Source organism: Peromyscus leucopus, chromosome 5, assembly GCF_004664715.2.
Source record: "Peromyscus leucopus breed LL Stock chromosome 5, UCI_PerLeu_2.1, whole genome shotgun sequence".
Lineage (NCBI taxonomy): Eukaryota > Metazoa > Chordata > Mammalia > Rodentia > Cricetidae > Peromyscus > Peromyscus leucopus.
The window spans coordinates 8,624,761-8,650,540 of NC_051067.1; the positions used below are offsets into that span (position 1 = coordinate 8,624,761).

Consider the following 25,780-nt stretch of genomic DNA (forward strand, 5'->3'; position numbering starts at 1 on the left):
GAGGGAAGGGGTGCCCACCTGCCGCACCCAGACACGGCACCCGAGTGTGGGCTCGCACTACCAGGGGCATCCTAGCACAGAGAAAGTACTCCCTGCACAGCTCCAGGCAACAGGCTACCCAAAGGGGGCACCCACCGGCAGCTTCGTGGCACAAAGCAGCCATACACGCAGGATCCTTAGCGGAGCAGCTGAGTTCACGAACCCAGATACTCACACAGCTCAACCTGTGTATGTCCAGACATGTAGTGAGGTAGGGGCTAATGTAAGTCAGCACCCGAGTGTGGCCTTCTCTGAACTCTGGACCCCGCCCACTCTGTTCAAGAAGGCATACATTAGAACATACCTGCTGAGAAGCAACGCAGACCCCACCTGAGTGCCGAATCTCCCAAGGCTCCAAGGGTTATGCTGACCCCAAGGGAACAAATATTGTGTAGAGCAGGCCCCATCTTAAGCTTGACCCCGGCTGTACTGGCCTTTCTACTTCAACTTCTCTACGGCATTAAGAATGATCTAAAAGTACTTCCCACCACATCAATAGGGGACAGGTAGGGCTTTGAGAGCCAGGATCTTAAATAAGCTTAGCCCACAGGAAAAGGGCTCGTAACACCAGTGAACCCGAAACTAAACTAGCTTTGGTCACAGTTGGTTCCAGGTGTTTCAAAAGTTGGGATTAAGATACTGGGCGGTGATGGCGCACACCTTTGATCCCAGCACTGGGGAGGCAGAGGCAGGTGGATCTTTGTGAGTTCCAGGCCAGCCTGGTCTATACAGCGAGTTCCAGGACAGGCTCCAAGGCTACAGAGAGAAAAACTGTTGGGAGTGTGGGGGAGGGGGGATTTGGCATCGAGCACAATGCCCCATAATGATGGTATGGATGGCCTGCACAGCTCAATTTAAGCTGTGCTACCCATCTCCAGTGAGAAGAGAACTCCACGTCTCTCCCAGTAATTCTATTAAAACAAATGAGCAAGAAAACACAAAATCCACAAGTGCTATTTAGGACTCATGTCCACCATGTCTTAGGAGGGAAAGGATCTGTACTCTGGGCAGCCACCCAGTGTTCGGTCCCTTCCTTAAACACCAACACCCAGGTTCCAAGGGGATAATCGTTGCCCAGGCCTACTCATGGGTGCCATCAAGGGTTAGCCGCTAACAAAAATTCTGTTCCAAGGAACACTGGACATGTTTCTAATCTGGCCACTAGAGTTAGACTCACCGATGCCAAGACAATCAAGTGGAGAACTGACTTCTGATATCATACTCTCATGTGAGGAGTTAACAACTAGCAGGGGCCCTTCTGTCTGAGATGTTTTGTCTTTTCCTCACAGTTCGAGGGATCAAACCCAGGCCTCTCAGACTACTACAAAAGCAGTTCTACATTGTGCTCCACCTACAAGCCTCCCATGGTTTTTGTTTTTTTCTTTGTGTACCTATGTCCATGCTGGAACTCACTTTGTAGACCAGGCTGACCTCGAACTCAGGGATCCTCCCCGAGATCCTCCCCTTCCCACCACACCCCCAGCACGCCTCCATAGGTCACATGCGTTTGTGTGCAGTGTGTATACAATGAGATAAAAGCCCAGCACTATCTAATCCACATGGATGGGGATAACAGAGAATGGTTTGCCAAAGTTATATTAGGGTGCTTTTCTACATTGTGGGACAGGCCTTTAATATACAGGCAGTCAAAACCCTTCAGGGACCCTCCCGATCTCCAGTCGAGTCCACACAGAGTACAGCTTTAAAGACATCTTACCAACTCCAACTGCAGCCAATCCTTTGCCAACCCATGTTCATCATCCTTTTGATGGGCACAGCTGGCCTTGTCCTGGAGAGTATCAACTCTTTTGGGGCCTAGGGACCACTGTTTAATGTTATCCCCAAGACTCAGCCCTCTAGAATCCTTTGCCACAACACTGATCACATCGAATACGACTGTTTCCACATCTCCTTGCCTACCAAATTAGTTTCACGCTGGCAGGGACCTCATCTCCATCTGGGTCCCTAGTTCTCACTACAGGGCTGGGCAGGGAGGAGTGGAGTTTGAGTCTTGTTGGGAAACTTCATGAAGAATTTAATGTGAACCTAACCTTAGACAAGGTGTTCCCTAGATGCCTCCTAGATCAAAGGAGGTTAAAGGATCTGGACTGAGAAGCAGGCCGAGTATTTCATGGCACTACCTGGTACCCGCTCACCCTTGCACACCCTTATTTCCTTCGCGTGGATGGGAACATCAGCAGACATTCTATACACTAGGAGGCTCCTTCTGAGGACACCTGTTGGCAACTACTGGCGTGATGGCACACACATACAATCCCAACACTACACAGGAAGGCCAGAGAGTCAGAGGTCTGAGGCCAGTCTAGCCTACCTACACAGTGAATTCCAGGCCATCCAGGAGAACTGGAGGACTCCCTGGTTGTTTCATAGTCTCTCAGCTGACATCCTATGCAGTCAGCTCCCAAAGCTGCAGACTATGACACACACTCATGGCTGTCATGGTCACAGCATTTGGTGCCCAGCTCACAGGCAGGGTGGTTCCAGGGACTCTTTGGGAAACTAAAGACCCTGGGAGGAGTTTGCAAAGCCTGAGAGAAGTTTGTTATTTAAACAGCTTACTGCCTCCCCCAAATTTGCACCGGTAGTCTCTCCCCCCCCCCCCCAATGATCTTGCTAATTTCTGTCTTTGGTGACTACTTCAGGACCCGGTAGTCACTAACTTCAGAAAACTCTTCTCTGAAACTCAGGCGGCTGGTCCCTGCTACCCCCGCCACACTCGTTCTTCCTCAAACCAAGTCACTCAGATCATCTCTTTGGCCACCCACAGGAGAAAACAGAGAGCTGGATCTCATGCATGTGTGCCAGATCAGGGTGGACACACAGCAGAAGGCCAGGTTAACGCTGACTCAGGGCTGGTGTTTCTATCAACAGCTCCCACCTGCCTCTCCAGGCCACTGTCAAGTTTACAAGGCCACTTTGGCCTCAGAAAGTTTACAGACCAGTCAAACACATCTACCTCTGTAGAAGTCGGACATACACCCTAGCTGGTATCCAAGGCTGTGTCCCACCTAGGAGTGGAAAAACCGAGATTGAGCCCCCACACCAAGGTCTGGTTGCCTGTGAAGTCCTGAGGATTCTTGGGCTTTTTAAGGGCAGACCCTAGTCTCACTCCAGGTCCATCTCCAAACCCTTCTGACTGTGTCAAGAACAGGAAGAATCCTTGAAACACCAGAAATATTTTAAAAAAAGAGGCAGGCAGGGGTGGCTGGCCAGGCTTGTGCTCAGACTGTATTTGCACAGAGACATGGCAGCTCACATTGGTCACACAGAGACATGTGGCAGCTCACATTGGCTTTAAATACGGAAAAGCCAGGGCCTTATGGTCCCATGTTGTCCTAACATAAGCATTAGGACGGCCATCAGTCTGACACAGGCCAGGGCTAGGGTCTGGGCTTAGGCACAGCCTTACCCTACCCTCTTCACACACTGATATACACTCACCCCCCCCAACCCCAAACAGCACACACAGGGAAGGGTAGATTATTGCTGGGCACATGTCTACGTTTATGAGGGATTCTGGAATGTTGGAGGGGTAAATCTAACCCCTCCTATGGCCTGGGCTGGGGCACTTCTGAAAAATGTATCTTCAGGACATGACCTAGAACAAGGGATAATGTGCTCTGAGAGCTGGAAGGCAGGTGACCTATCTTGTGGTCTGATGGGTCCCAGTCAGTTCAGTCTATGGTTACACTACGGCCCAGGCCTAGAGGACACAAAGCCCCCATTTCCAGCTCTAACAAATGCTGAGAGAAAGTGACAGCATTGGGCAACCAGAAGGTGGTGGCCCAAGTCCACAACAGGCAGGCACAAGTCTCACTTGGAGGTTGGTGGTGACCAGTGCAATGCTGGGGTCAGAGACTGACCTGGCCCATACTCTGTGCATCTGGACTGGGCCCAAGAAGCCTAGAGTTTGGCATTGGCTCCTCTGCCAGCTCCTGGCTCTCCCAGTCAGGGCTGGTTGCCCTGGAGTGCCAGGTCCAGGGTGGAATTAAGAACGCTCTGGTAGCTATATACATTCGTACAAATACATAAATACATAAAGCCCCGAGCTCCGCAGAGAAGAGCTGAAGGGACGCACCTTTGTCCCAAGATGGCCCAGGCCTTGTCAAACTCAGCTGGGCCAGGGCTGAGGGACGGAGGACACTGAGGACAGTTCCGGCTGTGTCCCCAGGCCACGACTTGAGTGGACAAGGGGGACACCACTGTGTAAAACTGTCAACGTCACTGAGAGTAGCTGCTACCGCCAGCCATCGGTGGGGGCCTCGGCCTGGGGGCTAGAGGCGGGTGGGGAGCTCTTCCTCACTGTCGCTGCAGTTTCCACAGCAATCCTGGAGGGACAGGGAAGAATGGAGGAGAGAGGCACAGCAGGAGCCATCAGTGCCCACCGAGGCTGACCAAGGCCAGCGGCTTGGGCCAAACATGGGTGGTGTCAGGGGACAGCTTTCTAGCGACAGACTCAAGTCAGACCAGGAAGCTCCCGGGATCTGCCCGAGCAAGGCCTCTGTCCATCCCCTGGACAGACTCAGGACAGGGAGACAGACGCTAGGGAAGGTTAGCAGCTTGAAGGGGTCAGGGTGCAAGGAAGCAAGCAGCAGGGAGGGAGCGGGGAGGTGGGCACCAGACTTCTTTCTCCTACATCTCGCCTCTGTCATGGAAGGGCTGCCTGGGGCTCCCCACGGTCAGGCAGCAAGGCCAACCCCCGAGGAGCCCACACTGCTCACCTCTGGAAAGAGAAAAGAGGCCATGAGACCAGCCAGGCGTGGGGCACAGGCAGGAAGGGGGCGCCTCAGGCACCACCGGAAGGGCTGGAAGAGGCTCACTCCCAGTGTAGACGGGCACCGCTCTGCCTCCCACCCACTACCCCGCCGTGCAGCAGGCTGGGGCACAGGTCAGACACTGAGGGACTTACTTGGCGACTGAAGAGCCTCTGCAGCAATCCCTTCTTCGGGGGTGCGGGTGGCTGGCCCTTCCAGTCCAGGTCTGGGGGAACTGACCCATCCAGTCCAAAGACATTTAGTTCCTGGAAGCATTCAGTCTCCACCATCTATCCAAGAACAGCAGCTGTGAGAGGGGCCCCAGGGTACCCCACCCGGAGACCACCCCACTCACAGGGCAGTCCCTACCTCATTCTGCCAGGGGATGGACACACTACCCGTGGCGAACTTGTGGTAGAAGTCTTGGTCCGTGGGCTCCAGATCCACGCCCTTTACTGTAGAGAACTGTTCAATGTCCAGAACGTCCTTGCAGTAAATAGCCTGGGGCTGGGGGTGGACAGATAGAAAAGTCAAGAGGCCTTGATCTCAGTCACCCTGGGACTGGATCTGCCCTGACACCTGCAGCTCCCTGGTTTGGAGAGAGCAGCAAGGCGCCTCATGCATCCCTCAGGCCAGCACTCCCTTGTCTGTCTCTGAAGCAGTTTTCACCTCTGCAGACTAGGGTCATGACCCTTGGCTGTGCAGTGACTGAGTAAGGCTGTGCACAGGCCTGGTGCTAGGCTGGGCTGGTCTTCTGCTTGCACAGGCCTGCCTGGCTATGTGGCTAGGGCTGGGGTGGGAAGGGAGTACTGGCTCCCCAGGGAGGGGCTGGAGGGGGTCTGCACTCTAGAATGCCCAGTACTGGAATAGTTTTCCCAGTACCTTTCCAGTTCCCGCTGGGAGCTGGCCTCTGCATTCAAAGGCCACTTTCTTTTCTATCTCTACACTGCTTTCAAAATCTTACCACAAAGGAAGTCAATTAAAATATTATCATGGGGCTACAGGTATAGTTCAGTGGTGTACAATATTTGCTCAGTATGCTTGAGACCCTGGGATCCATCCCCAGCACACACATACCATCTACAAACCTATGTCCTGATGGACGTATTATCATGACCATCATGTAAAATGGTGTGTCTGACCTGAAAAGTCTGATGCTCTCTACAAGACATACCGCGTGTGACTTTGTAATTTTATACCAATGTATGTACTGAGGCAGAAAGAAGGCTTGAGTCTGTGAGTTCAAAAGTGCACAAGGCAACACAATGGGACCTCATCTCAAAAAATAAAGTATTATTCCTGATAGCCCCCCAAGAGGGTACTCTCATGTCAAGTATGAATAAAATTTATATCCATATAATAGAATATTATTTAGCTTTGAAAAAGAATGAAGTATTGGTATATGCTACAACATGGAGGAACCTTAAAAGCCTTCTTGGCGGGCTGGAGAGATGGCTCAGAGGGGGCTGGAGAGATGGCTCAGAGGTTAAGAACACTGCCTGTTCTTCCAGAGGTCCTGAGTTCAATTCCCAGCACCCATATGGTGGCTCCCAACCATCTGTAATGAGATCTGGTACCCTCTCCTGGCCTGCAGGCATACATGCAAACAGAACACTGTATACATAATAAATAAATAAATCTTTTAAAAAAAAAAAAAAAAGCCTTCTTGGCAAAAGAAGCCAATCACAGAGAACTGTGCTCAGCAGGACTCCATCTACCCACATATCTGAAGCATTCAAGGTAGATGAACATAAGAGAACTAGTTATTTCCTGGGACAGGAGGGAAGAATTTTGAACCCTAGTGGCCACAGGGTTTGTTTAGGTTCTGAAGAAGCTGGTGAAAACATTCCGATCTTATGTGGTGACAGTCATGTGACTCTTTCAATTGAACTGCACACTTCACATGGGTTAACTGTGAATTTCATCTCAGTAGTGTTGTTAAAAATGTATTGCCAGCTGCCCATGGGAACACATGTCTTTAGTCCTAGCACTCAGGGGGCACAGGCAGGTGGGTCTCTGAGTTCAAGGCCAGCCTGGTCTACAGAGTGAGTTCCAGGACAGCCAGGGCTACACAGAGAAACTGTCCCTAAAAATAAAAACAAACAGCAACAACAAAATTGTCAAGTGCTGGCTCACAGGTTAAATCCTGCACTGCTCTTCCAGGCGGTCTGACACCTCTGGCCTCCAGACTCCTGAATTCACATGCATATACCCATACACAGATGCACATGCAGACACTTTATTTTAATAACAGTAAGAACAAAAACAAAAAAGCAGGGCTGGAGAGATGGCTCAGCGGTTAAGAGCACTGACTGCTCTTCTGGAGGTCCTGAGTTCAATTCCCAGCAACCAACCACATGGCAGCTCACAACCATCTGTAATGAGATCTGATGCCCTTTTCTGGTGTGCATGCAGAACACTATATACATAATAAATAAGTAAATCATAATAAATCATAAATAAATCAATCATAAAATAAAAAACAAAGCACTGTCAAGCTTGCTTTTTCATCGACTGCTTCTGTTAAGTTCCAAGATACTGATTTTATTTCTAAGTTTGAACAAATGACCCACAGGCAGTGTCCCTTTCAGTTAGAGGACATGCACAGAGAGCGGGAATCAACCTGTGCAGCAGCCCCAGCCCGAGGCAGCACGATGAAGTCAGACCTGCTTGGTTCAAGTGCCAGCTCACTGACAACACTCACCCTCTCAGAGTGGGTGATGTCTACGTGAGGCATCACTCAGGCTCCCTCACTGGCTTTCCCCCACTTACACTCATATCCTCTGTGACCCACTCCCACACCTCACATTCGGGCTGAAACTCCCCCAATGTATCCTGTCACACTTAGAGCGTGACATTGTTCCTGCTCTGCACACACTTGTTCCAATCACATTGGCCACACAGTTGCGGTTCCGGGTCCCTAGGCTGACCCTGCCCCGGGGCTTCAGTGTCTGCCTGTTCCTTCGGCCTGTAATGCCCATGTCCTCAAATCTTGGCATGATTCTCTCCTCAGTTCTGCTCAGGCATCACCTTCTCGGACAGGACATCACCCTGTATGAAGCGACTGCACCCCCTAGCTGCCTTCCTAGCCCACTCTCTTTCCTCTCGGACAGGACATCACCCTGTATGAAGCGACTGCACCCCCTAGCTGCCTTCCTAGCCCACTCTCTTTCCTCTCGGACAGGACATCACCCTGTATGAAGCGACTGCACCCCCTAGCTGCCTTCCTAGCCCACTCTCTTTCCTGTTACTCAGGACTGTCTGAAAGAAAGCCCTCCCTGCTTACTTGTTTGTTTTGGTGTTTCTCTCCACTGGAGCATAAGGATAGGTCTGGCTCCACGGGCCTCGTTATCTCCAAGGCCTGACCCATGTGGAATTCAGGTGTTAAATGCATAAACACATGTGGTCGACAGCCACCAAGCTGCTCAGTCCATCACCTGAAGGCTTCCCCAAGTGCTCCTGGCCAACTGTCAACACAGGACCCAATCTCCACAAACTTTTGGGAGGGAGGCAACGGGCCGGAAGGCATGTGATCCAGTTGTCCAGTGAGGCTCTTCACAAGAGTTGCTCTCTGTTCCCTGGGTAGCTGGCTAGTGAAGATGTGAGCCTGAGCTACTAAACCACAAACGCCACTCCCTGGGAAAAGATGCCTGCCATTGAAGACTGACCAATCACAGTACAGGGAGGAATCAGGTTCCTGTAGCGCTCCTGGAGCATCCCCATGTCCACCCTCGTCCTAACCCAGTACACGAAAACTCACACTATGTTGGACTTCATACATGCACATGCACACACACAAACACATGTTCACACATACACGTTTGGGAGGGCAGCCCAAACCATTAGATGGGGTTTCCCAACATGTGCACTGAAAGTGAGCTGGCCATTGCTCCAAGCCCCCCTGCATCCTGACCTGGCCTGGCCTGACCATTAGCAAGGGTAGGTAGGACTTACATCAGGCTTAAAAGGCGGTTCCAGCATTCCAGCTCCCAGCCTCTTGAAATTCAGTTTCTTGAAAAGGGGATGCTCCTTGACCTCACGGGCACCACCTCCACGACACCCCAGGCGCTCAGCGGGGTCCTTGCTGAGAAGCTGTAGCAGGGCAGGGTGGTTAGGGTGCCTTTGGGCAGTTGAGGTACCCAGCTCCAGCCCAGCCCAGGCAGTCAAGCCTGCAGCCTGCAGTACCTGAGAACAGAGTGAGCGTGCCTGAGGGGAAAAGTGCTCTGAGTATTCCTCCGGCACCTCCTTGACCAGTCTCTCTACTTCCTCCCGCTTGATCTTCTTCTTCCTCTGCTGGAAGGGTGACTGGCCTGCAATCATCTCATACAGGAGGCAGCCTAGCGCCCACCAGTCAGGGCTGAACGTGTACCTCTCATTCTTCACCACCTCCGGAGCTGGGCGGGGACAGGAGCCAGGGCGGGGAAGGGTGAGGAACAGAGAGCCCTGGGGGGGGGGTAGGGGGGGGTGGGGGGGGTGGGGACGACGACAGAAACCAGGGGATCTGTTCAAACACCCACTGGCTAGGCAGGCAGGCCACCGGCTTGGTGGGGACCTCGTCTCATCAATGAGAGCTGATGCGGCCCTGCACGGGGGTGGGTCTCACACCAAGGGTCCCCATGTCTGACTGTTCCGTTTTTTGCTTTGTTTTTTTTTGTTTTTTTGAGAACCAACTGTTAATATCTATCTCTCTCTCTCTCTCTCTCCCCCTCCCTCTCTGTGTGTGTGTGTGTGTGTGTGTGTGTGTGGTGATCCCAGTGTTGGAGTCTAACACAGGGCCACACACATCAGTACTCTATGAGCTACATCATATACACCCAGGCCAAAATCCATCACTCCTTTTTTTTTTTTTTAATATGAAGTTGTTTGGCTTATTAAATGTTGGCAATCAATTCAATGATTTTAAAAACAATTCAACTTCTGAATAAATCAGGGTCATGTAGCCACTGATTTGTCACTTCTGCATTGACAAGGGGATGAAAACACCCACTTGCTGAAACTCCCCACCTGCCTGGGCAGGCTCCTGGAGAGTCCCCCTCCCAACAACTTCCATCTCAAAGCCTCCAGGAGGCAGCTCGGGTGAGATTTCACAGTAGAGAAAAGAGAGGCTACAAGAGGCTACTGGAAAACCTGGACTGTACTGTGGCACACAGTCCACATGCTAGGTCTCCACTGCCTCCATCTCTGATGGGCCATGCAGGGTAATGACGGGCCATGGGAATGCACTTGGTCCCCTTAACCCACCCAATCCTAGGTGTTCAGTAAGCATCCAGCAAGTGACTAGCAGAGGGTCATAATGGTGGGACCTGGCTACGCCTTGGTCTCCTAATCCACAAAAAAATAAATAGCAGTAGCAGTGTTGGTATGGGGTATCTACTTTCTGAGTTGGAGACACGCCCCCCAATACAGCAGTGGGTAGGCCAGGCCGAGGACAGCAAGGGGACCCAGGAGACTGGTAGGTCAAAGGGACTCACCCATGTAGCCCACGGTGCCCACACGGCCTTTGATGGTCTGGCCCTCAGGCACATGCACGGCTAGTCCAAGGTCAGAGATTCGGATGTGGCCTGGGTAGGGGTGGAAGCAGGTGGGTCCACTGACCGGTCAGGCCTTCCCATCTCACCCCTCCCACTTGGGCCTTCTCACCCACCATGGTCATCCAGCAGGATATTCTCTGGTTTTAGGTCCCTATGGAGAGAAAAAGACAGGGTCAGATGCTACTGTTTTCCAGGAAGCCAGACGTCCAGCCTCTTGTAGCTCAAGTGCCTGCTGAGATGAGGCAGGGGGCAAGGTGAAGGGCTCCTTTGCTGCCAGGGTGAAAGAGCCCTGATCTCCCCAGGCTGCAGCCAACTCAGGAGCAGGGCAAGGGAGCCGGAGCCAGTACTGAAGACCTTTTTAGGTATCGAGAAGTGGCTCCAATCCAGAGAAGTGAGGAGTCCACCCAGTGCAGGGGACCCATCTGGGGGAAGGGGAATCCCTGGACATCATCCTTGGTCTTGTTCACCCTTGACATTGAAGCTCCCGTCCCCCCGGGGGCCGACTCTACCTTCTCTGTCACATGAGGCTACTCTTCCATCCCCTCAAAGGGCCGCTGTGAAGCTCAAATGAAAGCATCCTCCATAACCACCATAAGCAAAGCTCTCTACTACTGAGCCCACCTTGGGGTCTCCCAGAAAAAAAATTCAGGTTGGAAGCAGGGAGCTGACTAGCTCAAGGTCACACAGAGAAGGGTGACAACAATCAGAAATCACACAGTGGTCAGCGACCCAGATCCCAAAACCTAGGTTTGAAGCACTCAAATCTATCAAATGTGGCTGAGTTTGGGCCTGGAGCCAGTGTTGGCTTGTGGTTAGACAACCCCCAGCCACCATCCTTCCACTGTCTGGCTTGATAGACAGCCTCAGCTGCCACCATCCCACCTGACTGCTGCCCCTGTCCAGGAAGGATCCAGTCCTGGAAGAGCAGTCCGAGAAGCTCAGCCCACCTGTAGACGATGCGCTCCCGGTGCAGGTCCTCCAGGCCGCAGCAGATCTCGGCGGCGTAGAAGACAGCACGTGCTTCAGGAAAGCCAGCCTGGCCCATGTGGTAGATGTGGAACTTGAGGTCACCTCCATTCATCAATGTCAGCACCAGGCACAGTGCATCCTTTGTCTCATAGGCGTAGGCTAAGCTCACCTGTGCTCAGGAGAAACAAGCCCTCAGGCAGGAGCTGTGGGGGATGACTAGGGCGCGTGCACGAGAGAGAGAGAGAGAGAGAGAGAGAGAGAGAGAGAGAGAGGGGGGGGGGGGGGGGAGTGTGCGTGTGTGCAGGAGCGAGTGCGCACGCGCTCATGGCAGCCACCCAAACAGTCTTCTGTGTGCCACTCCTTAGGGCTCAGCAGGCTTCCTGAGCCTGGAACAGCACTCCTACCCCACCCTTCTTAGGTACAGCCCAGGGCAGGAAGGGACAGAGCAGAGGGCAGTCCCTTTGGCAACAGGGAGGGACTTTAGCCTGGTGGGTGGGGATTGTAGATGACAGTGTGACCAAAGGGAAGGGAGAGAGCTCCTTGTGTACTTACTACAAACCTACTGTTCACTTTTTCCAGGATCTGCTTCTCATTGAGCGCCATGGCCTCCCCTTTCCGCTTCTTGATTCGTTTCTTTTCCAGTTTCTTGCATGCATACATCTTGCCTGTTGCCCGCACCTGGCAGGCACACACCTGTAGCCAGAGTAGACAGGGACAAATGGGGGCCAGCCACGCTCTTGCTGGAGGAGGGAGGGTCCAGGCCTACCACACCCATCCAGTGTGCTCCGCAAGGGCACCAGGCGGCCACTCACCTCCCCAAAGCCACCTTTGCCCAAGACTCGGTACTGCCTAAAGGTGTTTTTGGTCACTGGCTGCCTATAGGCAAGAGTAAAAGAAACAAATATTTACGCAGGGATTCCCAGGAGGAAACCCCCCAACCTCGCCTACCCCAGAGCAGCCTGCTGGGAGTTCACCTTTCCAGCCACTTCCACTGCAGGAAACGGTTGAAGTAGATGCTGTCGAGGTAGTCAGCAAACGGGGCCATGCTCAGGTACTCATGGGTCAGCCTGTTGAGACAGGATCAGCCCGTAGGTATAAGACCCTAACAAACGCAACCTCACTCTGAAGGCCCAGGCCTCCCACTGCATGACTGCTCAGCCCACAAGCAGCTCTTGTCCTTGAGCATCTTCTCACTACTGCACCGAGCAGGAGACATGCATTCCGTGCTGAAACACAAATGGGAGGCAGCGGCTAAACTCAAGCAGCGTGGACAGGGAGGAGCTGAGCTTGCCACGGACTTCGGGGACCACAGAAGCCCCCTTCCTTAGCACAATTCCAGACTTGTGGGTATGGAGCCTTACCGGGTCAGCTCCTGGAAGAGGTCTTTGCAGGGTCCCTGCTCTAGCCGCTGGGCACAGTTACTCACCAGCTGCCGGGGAACTTCAGGGATGAGGTCAGGACCCTAAGGACAGGCCACAGACGGGTCAATGCAGAGGGCTCTCTTGGACAGATGCCTACTCCCAAGGCGGCACTGCCAGATGTCTGTGGGTGCCAAGGGTGGCTGTGGGTAGGTAGCGCACTAGCTGCCTCTTTGCTGAGCTCCTTTCCTGCCCCCTCCCACTTGAGACAGGGTGAGACAGCCACTGGCAGGCTGCCTGACCCAAGCTCAGCCCAACCCCTGGGCTCCATGCCCATGGGGCTGCCTGGAATAGCTCCAAGGCACTCACTGCCCAGGCTGTGGTCACTCCTCTGCCTGTTGTCACTGGGCCCTCCCTGCCTGCTGCCGTCATCCCCTCATCACGGCTCCCTCATCACCGCTCACTCACCGTTGGGCTCAGAAAATTCTGCATTAGTCGCCGCCCACATGCCTTCCGCTTCTCATCAGGGGTCACTTCATATTCAGCCTGCAGGGTGAGAGGCAAAGAAGCTTGGGGCTGAGAGGAGTGAGAGATGTGGGGAAGGGCGGTGGCCTGGACCTCTGCCCGCCCTCCGCCCTCCGTGCTGGGCTGGCCCTGGGGCGGGGTACTCACCACCCCATCTAGGAAGGCAGTACAGCGGGTCAGCTCAGGCCTCGTGGTGCAGAACTCACGGAATAACAGGCGCCCGATGGGCTGACGCTCGCACAGGCTGTGGTAGTCACGCTCTGCAGGCCAAGAGGGGAGCTGCTGGGCCACAGACTTAGAACTCACAGCAGGCACCCTGGCATCTACCCCACATCTGGGATCCCATCACTTCCAGCCCCCCAAGAGTGGTTTGTCTTCTTTGGAACCCTCACTGCAATCCTTCGGCGGGCACCACTGTTACCCCAATGTAACTTGGGAGCTATGGGACCCAGAGAGGTTGATTCATTAACTCAGTGTCACACAGCCAGGAGTCTGGACTCCAGAGCCCAGGTTTCCTGGTTCACAGACTTGCATGTCACAGTTCTGGGGTTGGGTGTGGTCTGTGAGGTTCCGGCCCAGCCCAGCCCAGCCCAAGTCTACACCTGTTGCCTGCCTGGCGAAAGTGCGAGAGGAAGCTGTGGCTTCCGCTGCTCTCAGCTGGGCCTCCTTCCCAAGCAGGGTACATTCTACTCACATACAAGCCATAGCAGGGCCGGGCACAGCTTAGGTACTGTTCAGATCCTCAGCCAGGACATTAAGAATGGGATGAGCCCTTCTGCCTCTCTAGAAACAACCGAGTCGTACTCCAGCTTGGGTGGGTGCCCTCAGGTCTGGTCTGGATAAGGCTCATAAGCACAGCAGGACTGAGGTTCCAAACCTGCTGGCCCCAGGCTGCCTTTCCTTCCTCCAGTGCAGACCAGTCCTCCTCTTCCTCACGCCTACTCCACTGACACCAGTCAGTGCTGAGTCTCTGCCCTCCACCCACTTCAAAGCCAGGAACTGAAACTGGGACGGATCATGTAGTCTCAATCTTCCCGAGCACTGGACAACCTCTCCCCCATGTGCCCCTGTGCCCCAGGGCAGGGTCCAGAAAGATCCTCACCAAGGCTGAGGCGAAGCTCTTCACACTGGCTGATATGGGGGAACTGCAGCATCTGGCGCCATTTCTTGCTTTTGCCTTTGCGATTCCCGCCACCACCTGCAAGAGCAATCAGGAGGTGGGTCTCACTGGAGTCCTGAGCTGCCACCACACTCCAGCATGTCCTCCCTTCACAAGGTCCAGTATACACGTGGTCCTTCTGGACACCCATGCTCAGGGCTCCCAGGATGAGAACCAGAAAGAGCAGTGAGGACATTTCAGCAAAAGGTTTGCCTCATCCACTCCCCCTACTCAACAGGAATTCTACAGGTTAAGAAAGTAGACGAGCCGGGCAGTGGCGCACGCCTTTAACCCCAGCACTCGGGAGGCAGAGGCAGGTGGATCTCTGTGAGTTCGAGACCAGCCTGGGCTACAAAATGAGTTCCAGGACAGGCTCCAAAGCTACACAGAGGAAACCCTGTCTCAAAAAACAAACAAAATAAAAAAAAAAAAAAAAAAAAAAAAGACAGTAGACGAGAGCCCAGCTGTAGTCCCAGCACTCGGGAGGCAGAGGAAGGCAGATCTCTGTGAGTTCCAAGACAGCTAGAGCTATTCCACAGAAATTCTGTCTTGAAAAATCAAAAAAAAAAAAAGTAGATAAGAAGCCAGGCAGTGGTAGTGCACATCTTTAATCCCAGCATTCAAGAAGCAGATGAATGAAGTGTACACATCAGTTCCAGGAAAGCCAAGGCTACATAGGGAGACCCTGGCCTCAAAAAAAAAAAAAAAAGGAAAGAAAAACCAAACAAATAAAAAAGAAAGTAGACAAGGGCGGAGGGGTCACCTAAGAAGCCAAGGCATGCCAGCCAGAGATTCTGTGTAGTATAGGACATACTTGAGATACCAGGGGCAGCCTGGACAACCTCCCAGGCCCCTAACACCAAATGTGGAACCAGAACTATCGCCCTGCCCACAGCAAGGTGGTGGCAGGAGGGCTGGCATCAGGATGCCCCTACCCCTGCCTTGATGCCTGTCTGCCTAGGTGAGCCCCTATCTGTAGCCACTGGGACCACACAGCAGCAGAGACACCTCCAGAACCTGACAGGTAGGGTAAATGTGTGCTTTGGCAGTTCCCACCCAACCTGGAAAAATAGCGAGAGACAGGCGAACTGAACTAGAGATGTGGAAAATGAAACCACAAAATGGGCTGGGGATGGTGGCCCACGCCTTTAGCCCCAGCATTAGGGAGGCAGAGACAGGATCTTTGTGAGAGGACGGTCAGCCTGGTCTACATAGCGGAGTTCTAGGACAGTCAGGACTACATAGGCAAAGTCTCAAAAAACCAACCAAACAAAAAACTCACACTGCAGGAAAACAGAGCATGTCAGAGAGGGAGCCACATACGTCTCCAAGACAATGCACTAAGGATGGTGGGAGAGGCCTGAGCCTTGCAACCTCCAGGACCTGGATCTGAAACTCCAATGCACACGTTTGGCCACCGCTGCACCACCCACACCACCCAACTGTGGTGGCACCTCCAGAGGCACTGGAGGGTGAGTTGGAGAGACTGTGTCCAGCACTCAGTAGGGCTGTGAAAAGAGGCAAGACCCAGCTCCAATTCACTGATAACTTTAGGCAATTAACTTCCCTCGCCTGGCCTCAGTTTCCCCAGCATTGTCTGACCTGATCCAGTGTGAGTACTAAAGGAGGAGAAGCTGCCTTCTGGGAAGGGGCAGGGCTGGGTCGCTAACTGGGCTCCCCAAGGAAGGAGGAAGTGCTGTGGTGTCCCTTGAGAAACTCTCTGGTGGCCCTGCTACAGCCTGTACCCCATGCACCCCCACAGCCATTGCTTCACCGAAAGTGAGCAAGAGATCTCCACTCCTTAACCTATGGCAAGGCCGTCCCAGAAGGGGAACTCCTCCCTCTCCCTCACCCAGGGCCCTCACCCACCCTCCATTTGCCTGCCTCCCCCAGAAGTCACTTCCTCCTCTCCCTCCTCCTAGCTCTATCAAGGCAAGAGCAAAAAGTCACATGCAAATATCCTGTCCTAGAACTGGCTGCCAATCTCTGGGGCTCCTCTCCACCGGACCCTGCCCTCCTTCTGCATGCCTCTGCCACCTGGGAAAGGAAGAAAATCCAAGTGAGGGTGCACACCCCCAGGGTCCTCCCACCTAACCAGATAACGCACAAGTTCATAAGAAAACTGAGTCTCTGGGTGGTGAGTTCAGAGCCTCAATGTGACAGTGAGGGGATTCAAGCCCAACCCCCAAATCCAGCTCCTTACCCACCTCTAACATGACTAGCATTTATTAAAAGCCAACCGACCTTTGATCCTAGCACTTGGGAGGCAGAAGCAGGTCGAACTCTGAGAGTTCGAGGCCAGCCTGTAGTCTACATAGCACTCTCCAAGTAAGCCAAGACTATAGAGAGAGACCATCTCAAAAACAGAATCAACAGAAAAGAGCCAACTGTATACATATACCACAGGTTTCCCAACTGCTGAGGGTCTCTGGTCACTTGGAAAGCTGGCCCCAAACTGGTTGTGATGTGATTCTGACACAACCAGTTCATGGGTAATAGAAGACTCCATGGCAATGAGGCTTTCCTTAAAATTTATATATAAAAAAGGAATAATGATGTTGAGGGTCAGGAAGCATGTCAAAGGCCGTGCAGGTGTATATGGGGAGGGGGAACATAGACGGTTCGAGATACAGGTCCTCTGGGGAGGCACCTAGTCCCCACCATAGCCATGCTATCCTGTGCCTCACCCAAGATCCCACAAAGCCTATCCAAGGGTACCCACAGCAACTGGTCCAACAAGGAAATACCCTCAGGGGGCCTGAGGCCCGAACTGGCTAGCCCTAGGAAATGAGGCCTGGCCCCAGCTCTCCTTACCCCTCCTCCCTGGCTGGCTGGCTGGATGACGAGGCAGAACAGAATCGGCAGATGCCCCCAGAGGCTGAGAGGAAGGCCCAGCCCCTGAGCCTGATAAGGGGCAGGAGATAAGATAGCCTCTCTTGGGCACTAGGGACCCAGCCTGCCCATCCCATTTCCAGGCAACATCTCCCTGGGTGCACTGGGTAGGCAGAGGACTCCAGGTGCTGCACCACATTGGAGGCTTCTCTGAGGTTCCTGTAGACTCTACTGGGTACCTTCTGTCCTAAGCCTGTCCATTATCATCTTGCTGGGTAATCTGGGGTTAGCCGCTGGTTTGACCCTCAGTTTCCCACCTGTAACCTGATACAGAGCAGTGAAGCTAATGACTCCTTCAGCCTGGAAGCCCATCAAAAAGTGGGAAACTGTCACCATGTTCGGCAGTTCCTTGTCGGTCCCCTAGCACCCTGGACAGAGTGGGGCAGTACAGGCGTCTGATGATTATGTCGCTGAGGTAATGTGGCAGTGACCCTCACAGAGCAGGTGTAAATTAATAAGGAGCTACTCCGAAGCATATCGGTGTGCACACACACTAATTCCACAAGACTGGTTTCCCAGTCAGGGTTTTAACCTCAGAGTCCGAAGAGGCCAGCTTGCTCTGTCCCATTTATTTCTTTGTGCGTCTGCCCTAACAGGTCATAGGCTTGCTGAATGCAAAAATCATTACCCATTCACTGGGTTTCAGTGTCCAGAGTCTCCTAGTGAGTGGTGGTTCTATTGGTAATGTATGTGTCTAGAAATTTCCCCATGTCGGTTGGGTTGTCTGTGCAAAGGCTTGGTTCATTCATTCTTCAATCTTTACAGATTATCAACTTTGTGCTGTTCAGAGCATCTGGGCCTGGGGCACGTGGGGCACCTTCCTGCCTCTCACCTTAGAAGGGGTCTCAGACGCGCTCTCCTGAAGCTCACGTCCCACTTTTTATCTTCTTTCCCTTTCTTCTTTATCCCCCCCCGCCACACACACACACACCCGACTCGACGCCCGCGGCGCGACCCCCGCCCCTCTTGCGCCCCTGGTTCCGGGGGCAGGTGTAGGAGGCAGGCCGGAAGGGTTCGTATCCGCGCTAAGAGTCCGGGTGCAGACTCCAGGGCACGAGGGTAGCTGGGGCCCGGGCGCCCCGTGGAGCTCCGAGGTCGCGCGCCTGCGATCCCCGCATCCGGGCCTGGCCGCCCGCCTGCCTGGCCTCACCTTCCCGGGCCTTGAGTAGCACCGTGTTCGCTACGATGTTCTCGAGCTCCATGGGCTGCAGCGCCGCCCGGCCCTCCAGGCCGCGCCGCCGGCCGGGACCGCCCGCGAGAGCCGGAGCCGATGGTGATCGGCGCGGCTCGGCTCGGCTCGACTGACCGCGCCGCGGCCTCCCGGGCCTCCCCGGCCTCCCCGGCCGCCGCCGCCGCCCGCCGCGCACTCGGCGCCCCTCCCGGGCCACCGGCGCAGCCCCGCCCCGCCCCGCCCTCTGTTTACTTGGCTCAGTCAATAGGCGAGCGGACGCTCCCCGCGCCAGACTGCTATTGGTCAGCCTCTTCGTCCTGCCCCGCCCACGGAGCCGGGAACTCGCTCTGAGCGGGGACGGGGCGGGCCCCCTGGCGTCGCCGCTTCCTGGTTGGACTGCGGGCGGGATTCAGCCCCTAGGTTCGAATTTCTAGGCCTTCGTAGGATGCTGAGCTGCCAATTAGGGCCGAGCCTCCGCCGGGGAGTCGGAGGTGGGCTCTCGGGGGGCCACGCCCAGGAGACAAAACGTATGATTGGATTAAGGAAGCGTCAACCATGCAGCAGTGCAGTCTAATTGGGTCACCGGATGGAGGCGTGACCGAGTGACTGGCTCCCCGATGGGATTTCTAGGGTTTGTTGCGATCACGCTGTGTATCCTGCCGGCCAGCAGGTAGCTTGGTTAGCGTGTGTCTCCTTCCGTCGTGTCTTGGGTCAGCTGCTTCTGAAGGGCGCAGGTCCTGAAACGAGCAGAGGACGGAAGGAGGCTCCTACCCCCCAAGCGGCGCCTGCCTCCAGCCCAGCCGCACCCCGCCCCCGCAGCCGGATGTTGTGATTTCTCTCCTCCCACCCGCCCCGCCGCCTTCGGCTTCTACTGCCTTATTAGGCAGCGCTACAATCCCAAATCGTTGAGGTTGAGTTCACACCCATTATACAGGTGGGGAGCTGAGCCGCTGGACGTTGAGTGGCTGGCTGCACGCCGAGACTGGGGGAAAACAAGTCCGAATTTTTGCAGCTCATCAACACAGTATAGTTCAGCTCCCCACTTCCTCCTCCCCACCCCTTTTCTCACAGCAGGAAACGGAGGCTTGCTCAAACTCAGGGATTAAGGAACAACCGGATTCGACTAAGTGTCTTTGATCCATATTCATTCATTCCTGCAAAAATGCTGCTATTGTCCCAGGCACCCAGCCAGGTGCCGGATATAGTGGTGTCAGCAAGAAAACCAAATTCTCAGTGCTTACGTGCTAGGCGGGAAGAAAAGTGGTAATAATCCTGTAAGTGAGCATATTAATGGATGGTTTTAGAATGATGCATGCTACTAAAACAAAAGATCTAGGGATGTAGCTTTGTGGTAGTGCGTGCTTAGCATGCCCAACACCCAAGTTCATTAAAGAGACCAGAATGGGTCTCAGGATGTGACGTAGATCCAGCGGAGGCACTGCGCATAAAGTAAGTTTGGCCAGGAGAAAAAGCATGGGCGGCTTTAGAGTCCAGTGGTCTGAGGTGAGATAAGAAGCAAGAGTGTCAGCGAGATCATAGAAGGCATTGTGGTTTACAGAGAGAGGTCTGTTCAGTGAAATATGAAGCCCATAGACAGATGATTTGTACTTAGAAATGATAGCTCTGACTAGTGGACTGTTAGGTACCAAATGAAGACTGTTGTGTCCGAATGAGACCTGAGGGCTGAGTGAGAAGGTGCACATTTGAAGTTTTGATGGAGTGGAGGATGGAAAGAACCGTTTGGCTAAAGAGGACTTTCTGCATTTTCAAGGATCGGTAAAGGTGGCTGGTGAAGGCACCTGAGGCCAAGCCTGACTAAATAGGAAGACCCGAATTTGATCCGGGATTCACATGGTGGGAGAGGACAATCAACTCTATTTGTGCTCTAGGTACACGCAGTAAATTAATTAGTTAATGTGAGTAAAGAAATACAATTAAGCAAGTGCAGCATGAATAAGGATCTGTAGAGGAGGGAAGGATGGCTAATATATGTAGCACATATATTAAGCACCTAAGGGCAGAGCATCTGCAGTCTATGGGTGGGCACTGCGATGAGCAAGGGGCACATAAAAGTGGGGACAGCGTCTTGGATGGAGCCTGGAACAAGGAGGTCCTCGGGCTTCATTTCGAGGGTAATGGGGAGTCGTGGAGGCAGGTTTTAAGTAGGAAGAGAAGATTTGCTTTGCTAAAGGGCTCCAGGAGGCACTGAGGTGGGCTATGAAAGGCAAGCACTTTGTGTTGGTGCCATCTGGGGGGAGTCCAGGAGATGCAGGGGCAAGCCCTGATGCTCACTAAGATCAGGGAAAGGAAATAGATTTTGCTCACTTGGGTCCATGGTAGCATGGCATGTTTCCAACCAGATCTTTGAAGCCAAGGAAGGGACCAACACAAGACAGCTGGAGGTCACTTGAAATTCATTATGGGAGCAGGGCAGGGGTGGAGGCTGGGAGGAGAGCAAGGACAGAGGTGTTAAGCCAGCTCGAGAGCTGGCATGAGGAATTCACAAGCACCCCAATCTCTTTCTGGTCTTCTTAAATTACCCAGAGTCTGGTTTGGCAGTTTGCAAACAAATACTTGGCTAAGACAAGAAGTAGACCGTTTGGGATAAACCATACTGGGGTCGCAGCAGCCAGGGCATGTAAACAAGTGACTTGAGACCATGGGGGAGCTGGAATTAATAGGAGGTGAATAGAAGATACCAGTCACAACTCCAGGTTTTAGAGATGGTTTATATTATTTAATTACAATGTAATTAGTACATTGTGAGCTGCCATGTAGGTGCTGGGAATTGAACCCAGGACCTCTGGAAGAGCAGTCAGTGCTCCTTTTTTTTTGGTTTTTTGAGACAGGATTTCTCCGTGTAGTTTTGGTGCCTGTCCTGGATCTTGCTTTGTAGATCAGGCTGGCCCCGAACTCATAGAGATCTGCCTGGCTCTGCCTCCTGAGCGCTGGGTTCAAAGGCATGTGCCACCACTGCCCAGCTGCAGTCAGTGCTCTTAACCGCTGAGCCATCTCTCCCGCCCCTACAGATGTTTTTAAAAAGGGAAATTTACTACCAGCCTTATGTGTAGAGTGACTTTTCCTGGGAAGATATAAACAAACATCTATTTATCCCAGATAGTGGACCAACACCAGGCCATAGAAACAGTCCTACCCAGTTCTGAACCAATGGGTTTATCTGGGCTAATTACATCATGGGTGACTCAAAGGCAGCCGAATCACCTAGAAGCCCACCAGCATGGGTGAGGACTTGGGAGAGCTCCCTGCCCAACGTGCAGGTCGCTCCACTGAAGAGTCCCTTCTCCCGGAGTTGTTTCCTGTTTATAGGACCCTGTGAATCTTAAAACTGTCTGAGCTTCCTAAGCCTGAGAGGTCTCATTAAGAGGTCTCATTAGCTTCCCTGGTCTTTTAAGACACACACAAGCCAATCTCCAGGAGAGAACGTTTTAATTTAGATGAAATAACCACACGACAATGTGAGAGGTGCATTTCCTGGAATCTGACCTACAGAAGTCATTACACTCAGGCCTAAGAAATAAACACTCAAGGTTATTGATTGCACCATTGTTCAAAAAGATGCACTAATTGAATGAGTAAAAACTGGTCCCTTCCTGTAAAGTAATGCACTACATCACTTCACACACACCCCACACCCCACCCCCACCCCACACCCTGCCTTCCTCTCTCCCTCCCTTCTTCCCTTTTTGTCTTTTTCCAACAAACTTGCGATATTGTCACCCAGGCTGCTCTTGAACTCTGACTGCAAGCAACCCTGCTTTAGTCTCCCTAGTAAGGATTTTAAATATGTGCCATGGCACCCAACAGGTTGCTTCTTTTTGTTTAATTTTTTTAAATTTTATTTTATTGGTTTTTCAGGACATGGTTTCTCTGTGTAGCCTTGGCTGTTCTGGAACTCACTCTGTAGCCCAGGCTAGCCTCAAACTCAGAGATCCGCCTGCCTCTGCCTCCTGAGTGCTGGGATTAAAGGCGCGCGGCACCATCTTCCAGCTAGGTTGTTTCTTTTTAAAACTGCCCGCTGTGCTAGGTGTGTAGTGTCCACCTTTAATCCCAGCACTTGGGAGGCGAAGGCAGGCAGATCTCTGTGAGTTCAAGGCCAGCCTGGTGTAAAAAGTGAGATCCAGGACAACTAGGGTGATGTAGAGAGACCCTGTCTCAAAAAATCAAAACAAAAAATAACCAACCTGTCCCTGTCACTCCCTTGTTCAGAACCTTTGTGGTGAACTGTGGTGGACAACCTCTAAGGTGTCCCTGGCCCCAACCATCTCTGCCTTCTGGCATTCATACCCTAATGTCTCCACCCCTGAATGGAGCTGCATTGTCTGAGTTCAAATGAAAAGAATACAGCCAACATGACATGTCATTGCAAAGGTTGTCACTAAATGATGAGGCTTTCAGTTTTATGTCCTGTGCCCAAAATACTCAATAAAGTAAAATGCAATAAATAAAAGAAACTCCAGATTCCTCCAGATGGCCAGCAAATATTCTGTTTGATCTGGGTGTTGTTTTTCCCACTGTCTATAGCCCTTGCTTGGTGCACATGAACAGGCCACACATTCTGGCCTCCCTGCTATCCTGGAACTCACTTCTCAGTACTGTAGCCACCAGCCACATGTGGCTGTCAACATTCAAATGAAAACCAGAATCCAGTTCCTCGGTCCCCGGAAGCCATGTCTCATGTGCTCGGTAGTCGCGTGGAGGCTCCGTCAGGTTGGGCAGTTTGGAGGATTGCTTCTACTGCATCTGCTTTTGACAAAGGCTTCACTACGGCAAGCAGTGTGACTGGAGTGCCAGCTGCCAAGATGTGGAGGGTGGCAGGGTGGGTGCTTGATTATCCCCCAATTGCCATTGAACAAGTAGATCTGCATCCTCTTGAAATCTATGCCCAAAGGCCCTGCTGAAGAAGAATGGAGCTGGGTATGGCACAGGCCTGGAATCCTACTTGGAAGGCAAGAGGGGTAGAAGTTCAAAGCCAGCCTAAGTTACACAGATAGACCCTCTCTTGAAGAAAAAAAAAATTTTTTAAAGGTACTGAATCTCTGTGTGTTCATGAGTATCAGACATCCAGAATAAGACCTTGGTGCTTTCTCCATTCTGTGAGCCCCCAGTCCAGCTTTGCCAAGACACAGAGAGGTTGTCTGTCTGCCCTGGTCCACAGCAGGTGCTGGAAGAGAACCAAATGTCCAGGAGAACAGTTGCCGGGAGAGTGTGGCCATGTGGTAGAGCTTTTTCTGTTAGCTCCTCCAGCGGGTTGAATGATGACCAGGTTCCTCCTCCCACATGTTCCCATCTCAGTGAGTCTGCCCACCGACAGCAGTGCCCACCCTCTCCTAAGGATCCCTGAAGGTCAAGGTTCAGAGAGGCTGACCCTTGACCCAGCAGCATGGGCAGGTATTGGCCTCACCAGGACCCCAGGACACCTCCCTCAACACCTGTGGCGCTCACCATGCTCCAAGGTCATTGTTCTCTTATCTTCTAGCTACTTATTTACACAGTGGATCATAAAGAGGTTGCTTTGATTCTGTTTCAGAAACTTCCTTGCTTCAAAACTCTTGGCATGAGCTAAAACTTTTGATTTGAAATAAAATTGGCATAGTCAAAAAGGGCATCTACCACCAGGTGGCGGTGGCACATACCTTTAATCCCAGCACTTGGCAGGCAGAGGCAGGTGGATCTCTGTGAGTTCAAGGCCAGCCTGGTCTATGAGTGAGTTCCAGGACAGCCAGTGCTACACAGAGAAACCCTTTCTCAAAACGAAACAAACAAAAAAGGCATCTACCTTTCAAAGCACCTGCAAGACACAGGTAGTAGTTCTGAACTCAGGTGTCTCTAAAGCCTTGGTTTCAAATGTTGTCACTAAAAATCTCTATCCCATATATGACTCCAGTTTTAGGGGGTTTTCTTTCGCTTTGGTTTGGTAGTTCTGGGAAAAAGCCCAGGGTCTCAAAACTATTAGGTGAGTGCTCTGCCACAGAGCTGTACCCAAACCCCTCTGCCTCTGCTTGTTGTGGAATATTACTTCAACTATGTAAGTATGCGTTAGGTTTGTTTATGCTGCAGAATAGTACTTTAACTGTAAAGATATGTTACATTTGTTTGTGCTGCATTTGTTTAACGATGGAAAGATGTGTTGCTTTACCTGCCTAAGGCACCTGACTGGTCTAATAAAACGCTTCACAGCCAATAGCTAGGCAGGAGAGGGGTGGGTGGGGCTGGGCAGAGAGAATAAGGAGGAGGAGGAATCTGGGTAAAAGAGAGAAGAGGGAGAGAGAGAGAGGAAGACGCTGGGCGGGCCAGGCAGCCGCCAGACAGCCAGACCCAGAGTAGGACACACAGAATGAAAGAAAGGTGAAAAGCCCCGAGGCAAAACATAGATAAAGAGAAACTGGTCAAATTAAGTTATAAGAGTAGCAAGAAATGAGCTTATGCTAAGGCTGAGCATTCATAGCTAATAAGAAGTCACTGTGTCATGATTTGGGAGCTGGTTGGTGGCCCAAAAGAAAGCCAGCTACATTTATTTTTAATCTGTTATGCTTATTCTCAAGCACATTCTCTGTCAGAGATGTTAAAGAGGATGCCAACATCACCAGATTCACAAATGTATGTACAAACTTCCATAGACAGACAAATGTACAGCCCCCCACAGACAGACAGCAGACAGCTCTCTAGCTTGATAGCTCCAGCACCTGGAAGTCAAAGAAAGGGCTGTGGAAATGAAGATGGAGAAGTGTGAAGTGCAGTCATAGGCTGGGAGCTGGCTCAGTTGACCAAGTGCCTGCTGCCGAAGCATGAGGGCCTGAGTTCAGATCTCCAGCATCCATTCAAAAAGCCAGGTACGGCAGAACCTGTGTAGCCGCAGCGCTGAGGCGGCAGAGGGAGCAGGGTCTCTGGAGCTCCCTGGCTCACCAGTCTAGCCGAGTCAGTGAACTCCAGCGTCACTGAGAGACCTCTCCTCAATTAAAAACACTTGCTGAGTTCGGTTTGTAGCACCCATGTCAGGCGGCTCACAACCAACTGTGACTCTAGCTACAGAGAATCTTCTGGTCTCTGCAGACCAACACACAGGCAGGCACACACACACACACACACACACACACACACACACACACATTAAAAAACAAGGTGGCAGCCGGGCAATGGTGGCGCACGCCTTTAATCTCAACACTTTGGAGGCAGAGGCAAGCAAATCTCTGTGAGTTGGAGGCCTACAGAGTGAGTTCCTGGACAGTCAGGGCTACACAGAGAAACCCTGTCTCAAAAAAAAAAAAAAAAAAAAAAAAAAAAGGCAAGAAAAAACTAAAACAAAAAACAAAGGTGGCAAGCTGGGCAGTAGTGGTGCACAC

At 52.4% G+C, this 25,780-nt stretch overlaps 1 protein-coding gene across 6 annotated transcripts; it reads right to left on the reverse strand.

The window, feature by feature from the left end:
- Positions 1–1,619: 1,619 nt before the first annotated feature.
- Grk6 (G protein-coupled receptor kinase 6) lies at positions 1,620–18,620 on the reverse strand. 6 transcript variants are annotated; one of them, XM_037205702.1, is made up of 16 exons: positions 18,399–18,620; positions 14,300–14,395; positions 13,345–13,457; positions 13,141–13,218; positions 12,676–12,776; positions 12,289–12,381; positions 12,127–12,190; positions 11,874–12,007; positions 11,293–11,483; positions 10,459–10,496; positions 10,286–10,375; positions 9,000–9,208; positions 8,769–8,906; positions 5,184–5,321; positions 4,970–5,104; positions 1,620–4,388 (listed from the first exon to the last, which is right to left on the reverse strand). In XM_037205702.1, exons 9-16 carry the CDS (start codon positions 11,424–11,426, stop codon positions 4,335–4,337), a joined length of 936 nt encoding a protein of 311 aa, XP_037061597.1. In that variant the 5' UTR covers positions 11,427–11,483; positions 11,874–12,007; positions 12,127–12,190; positions 12,289–12,381; positions 12,676–12,776; positions 13,141–13,218; positions 13,345–13,457; positions 14,300–14,395; positions 18,399–18,620; the 3' UTR covers positions 1,620–4,334. The 6 variants fall into 6 exon arrangements, with proteins under 6 accessions (XP_037061597.1, XP_028719405.1, XP_037061595.1 ...); XM_028863572.2 differs by having other exon boundaries at positions 11,867–12,007; positions 18,399–18,611; XM_037205700.1 differs by having other exon boundaries at positions 11,867–12,007; positions 12,741–12,856; positions 18,399–18,600.
- Between the last annotated feature and the right edge of the window lie 7,160 nt (positions 18,621–25,780).

What these genes read in the sequence shown, in the direction of transcription:
- Grk6 (XM_037205700.1), bottom strand. Translation starts at nt 18,450, where the DNA reads ATGGAGCTCGAGAACATCGTAGCGAACACGGTGCTACTCAAGGCCCGG. An exon ending in CTGAAGTTCCCCGGCAGCTG is followed by an intron (nt 12,382 to 12,740) that starts GTGAGTAACTGT and finishes CTGTCTCAACAG; the next exon opens with GCTGACCCATGAGTACCTGA. An exon ending in AGAGGCTCTTCAGTCGCCAA is followed by an intron (nt 4,389 to 4,969) that starts GTAAGTCCCTCA and finishes CTGTCCCTCCAG; the next exon opens with GATTGCTGTGGAAACTGCAG.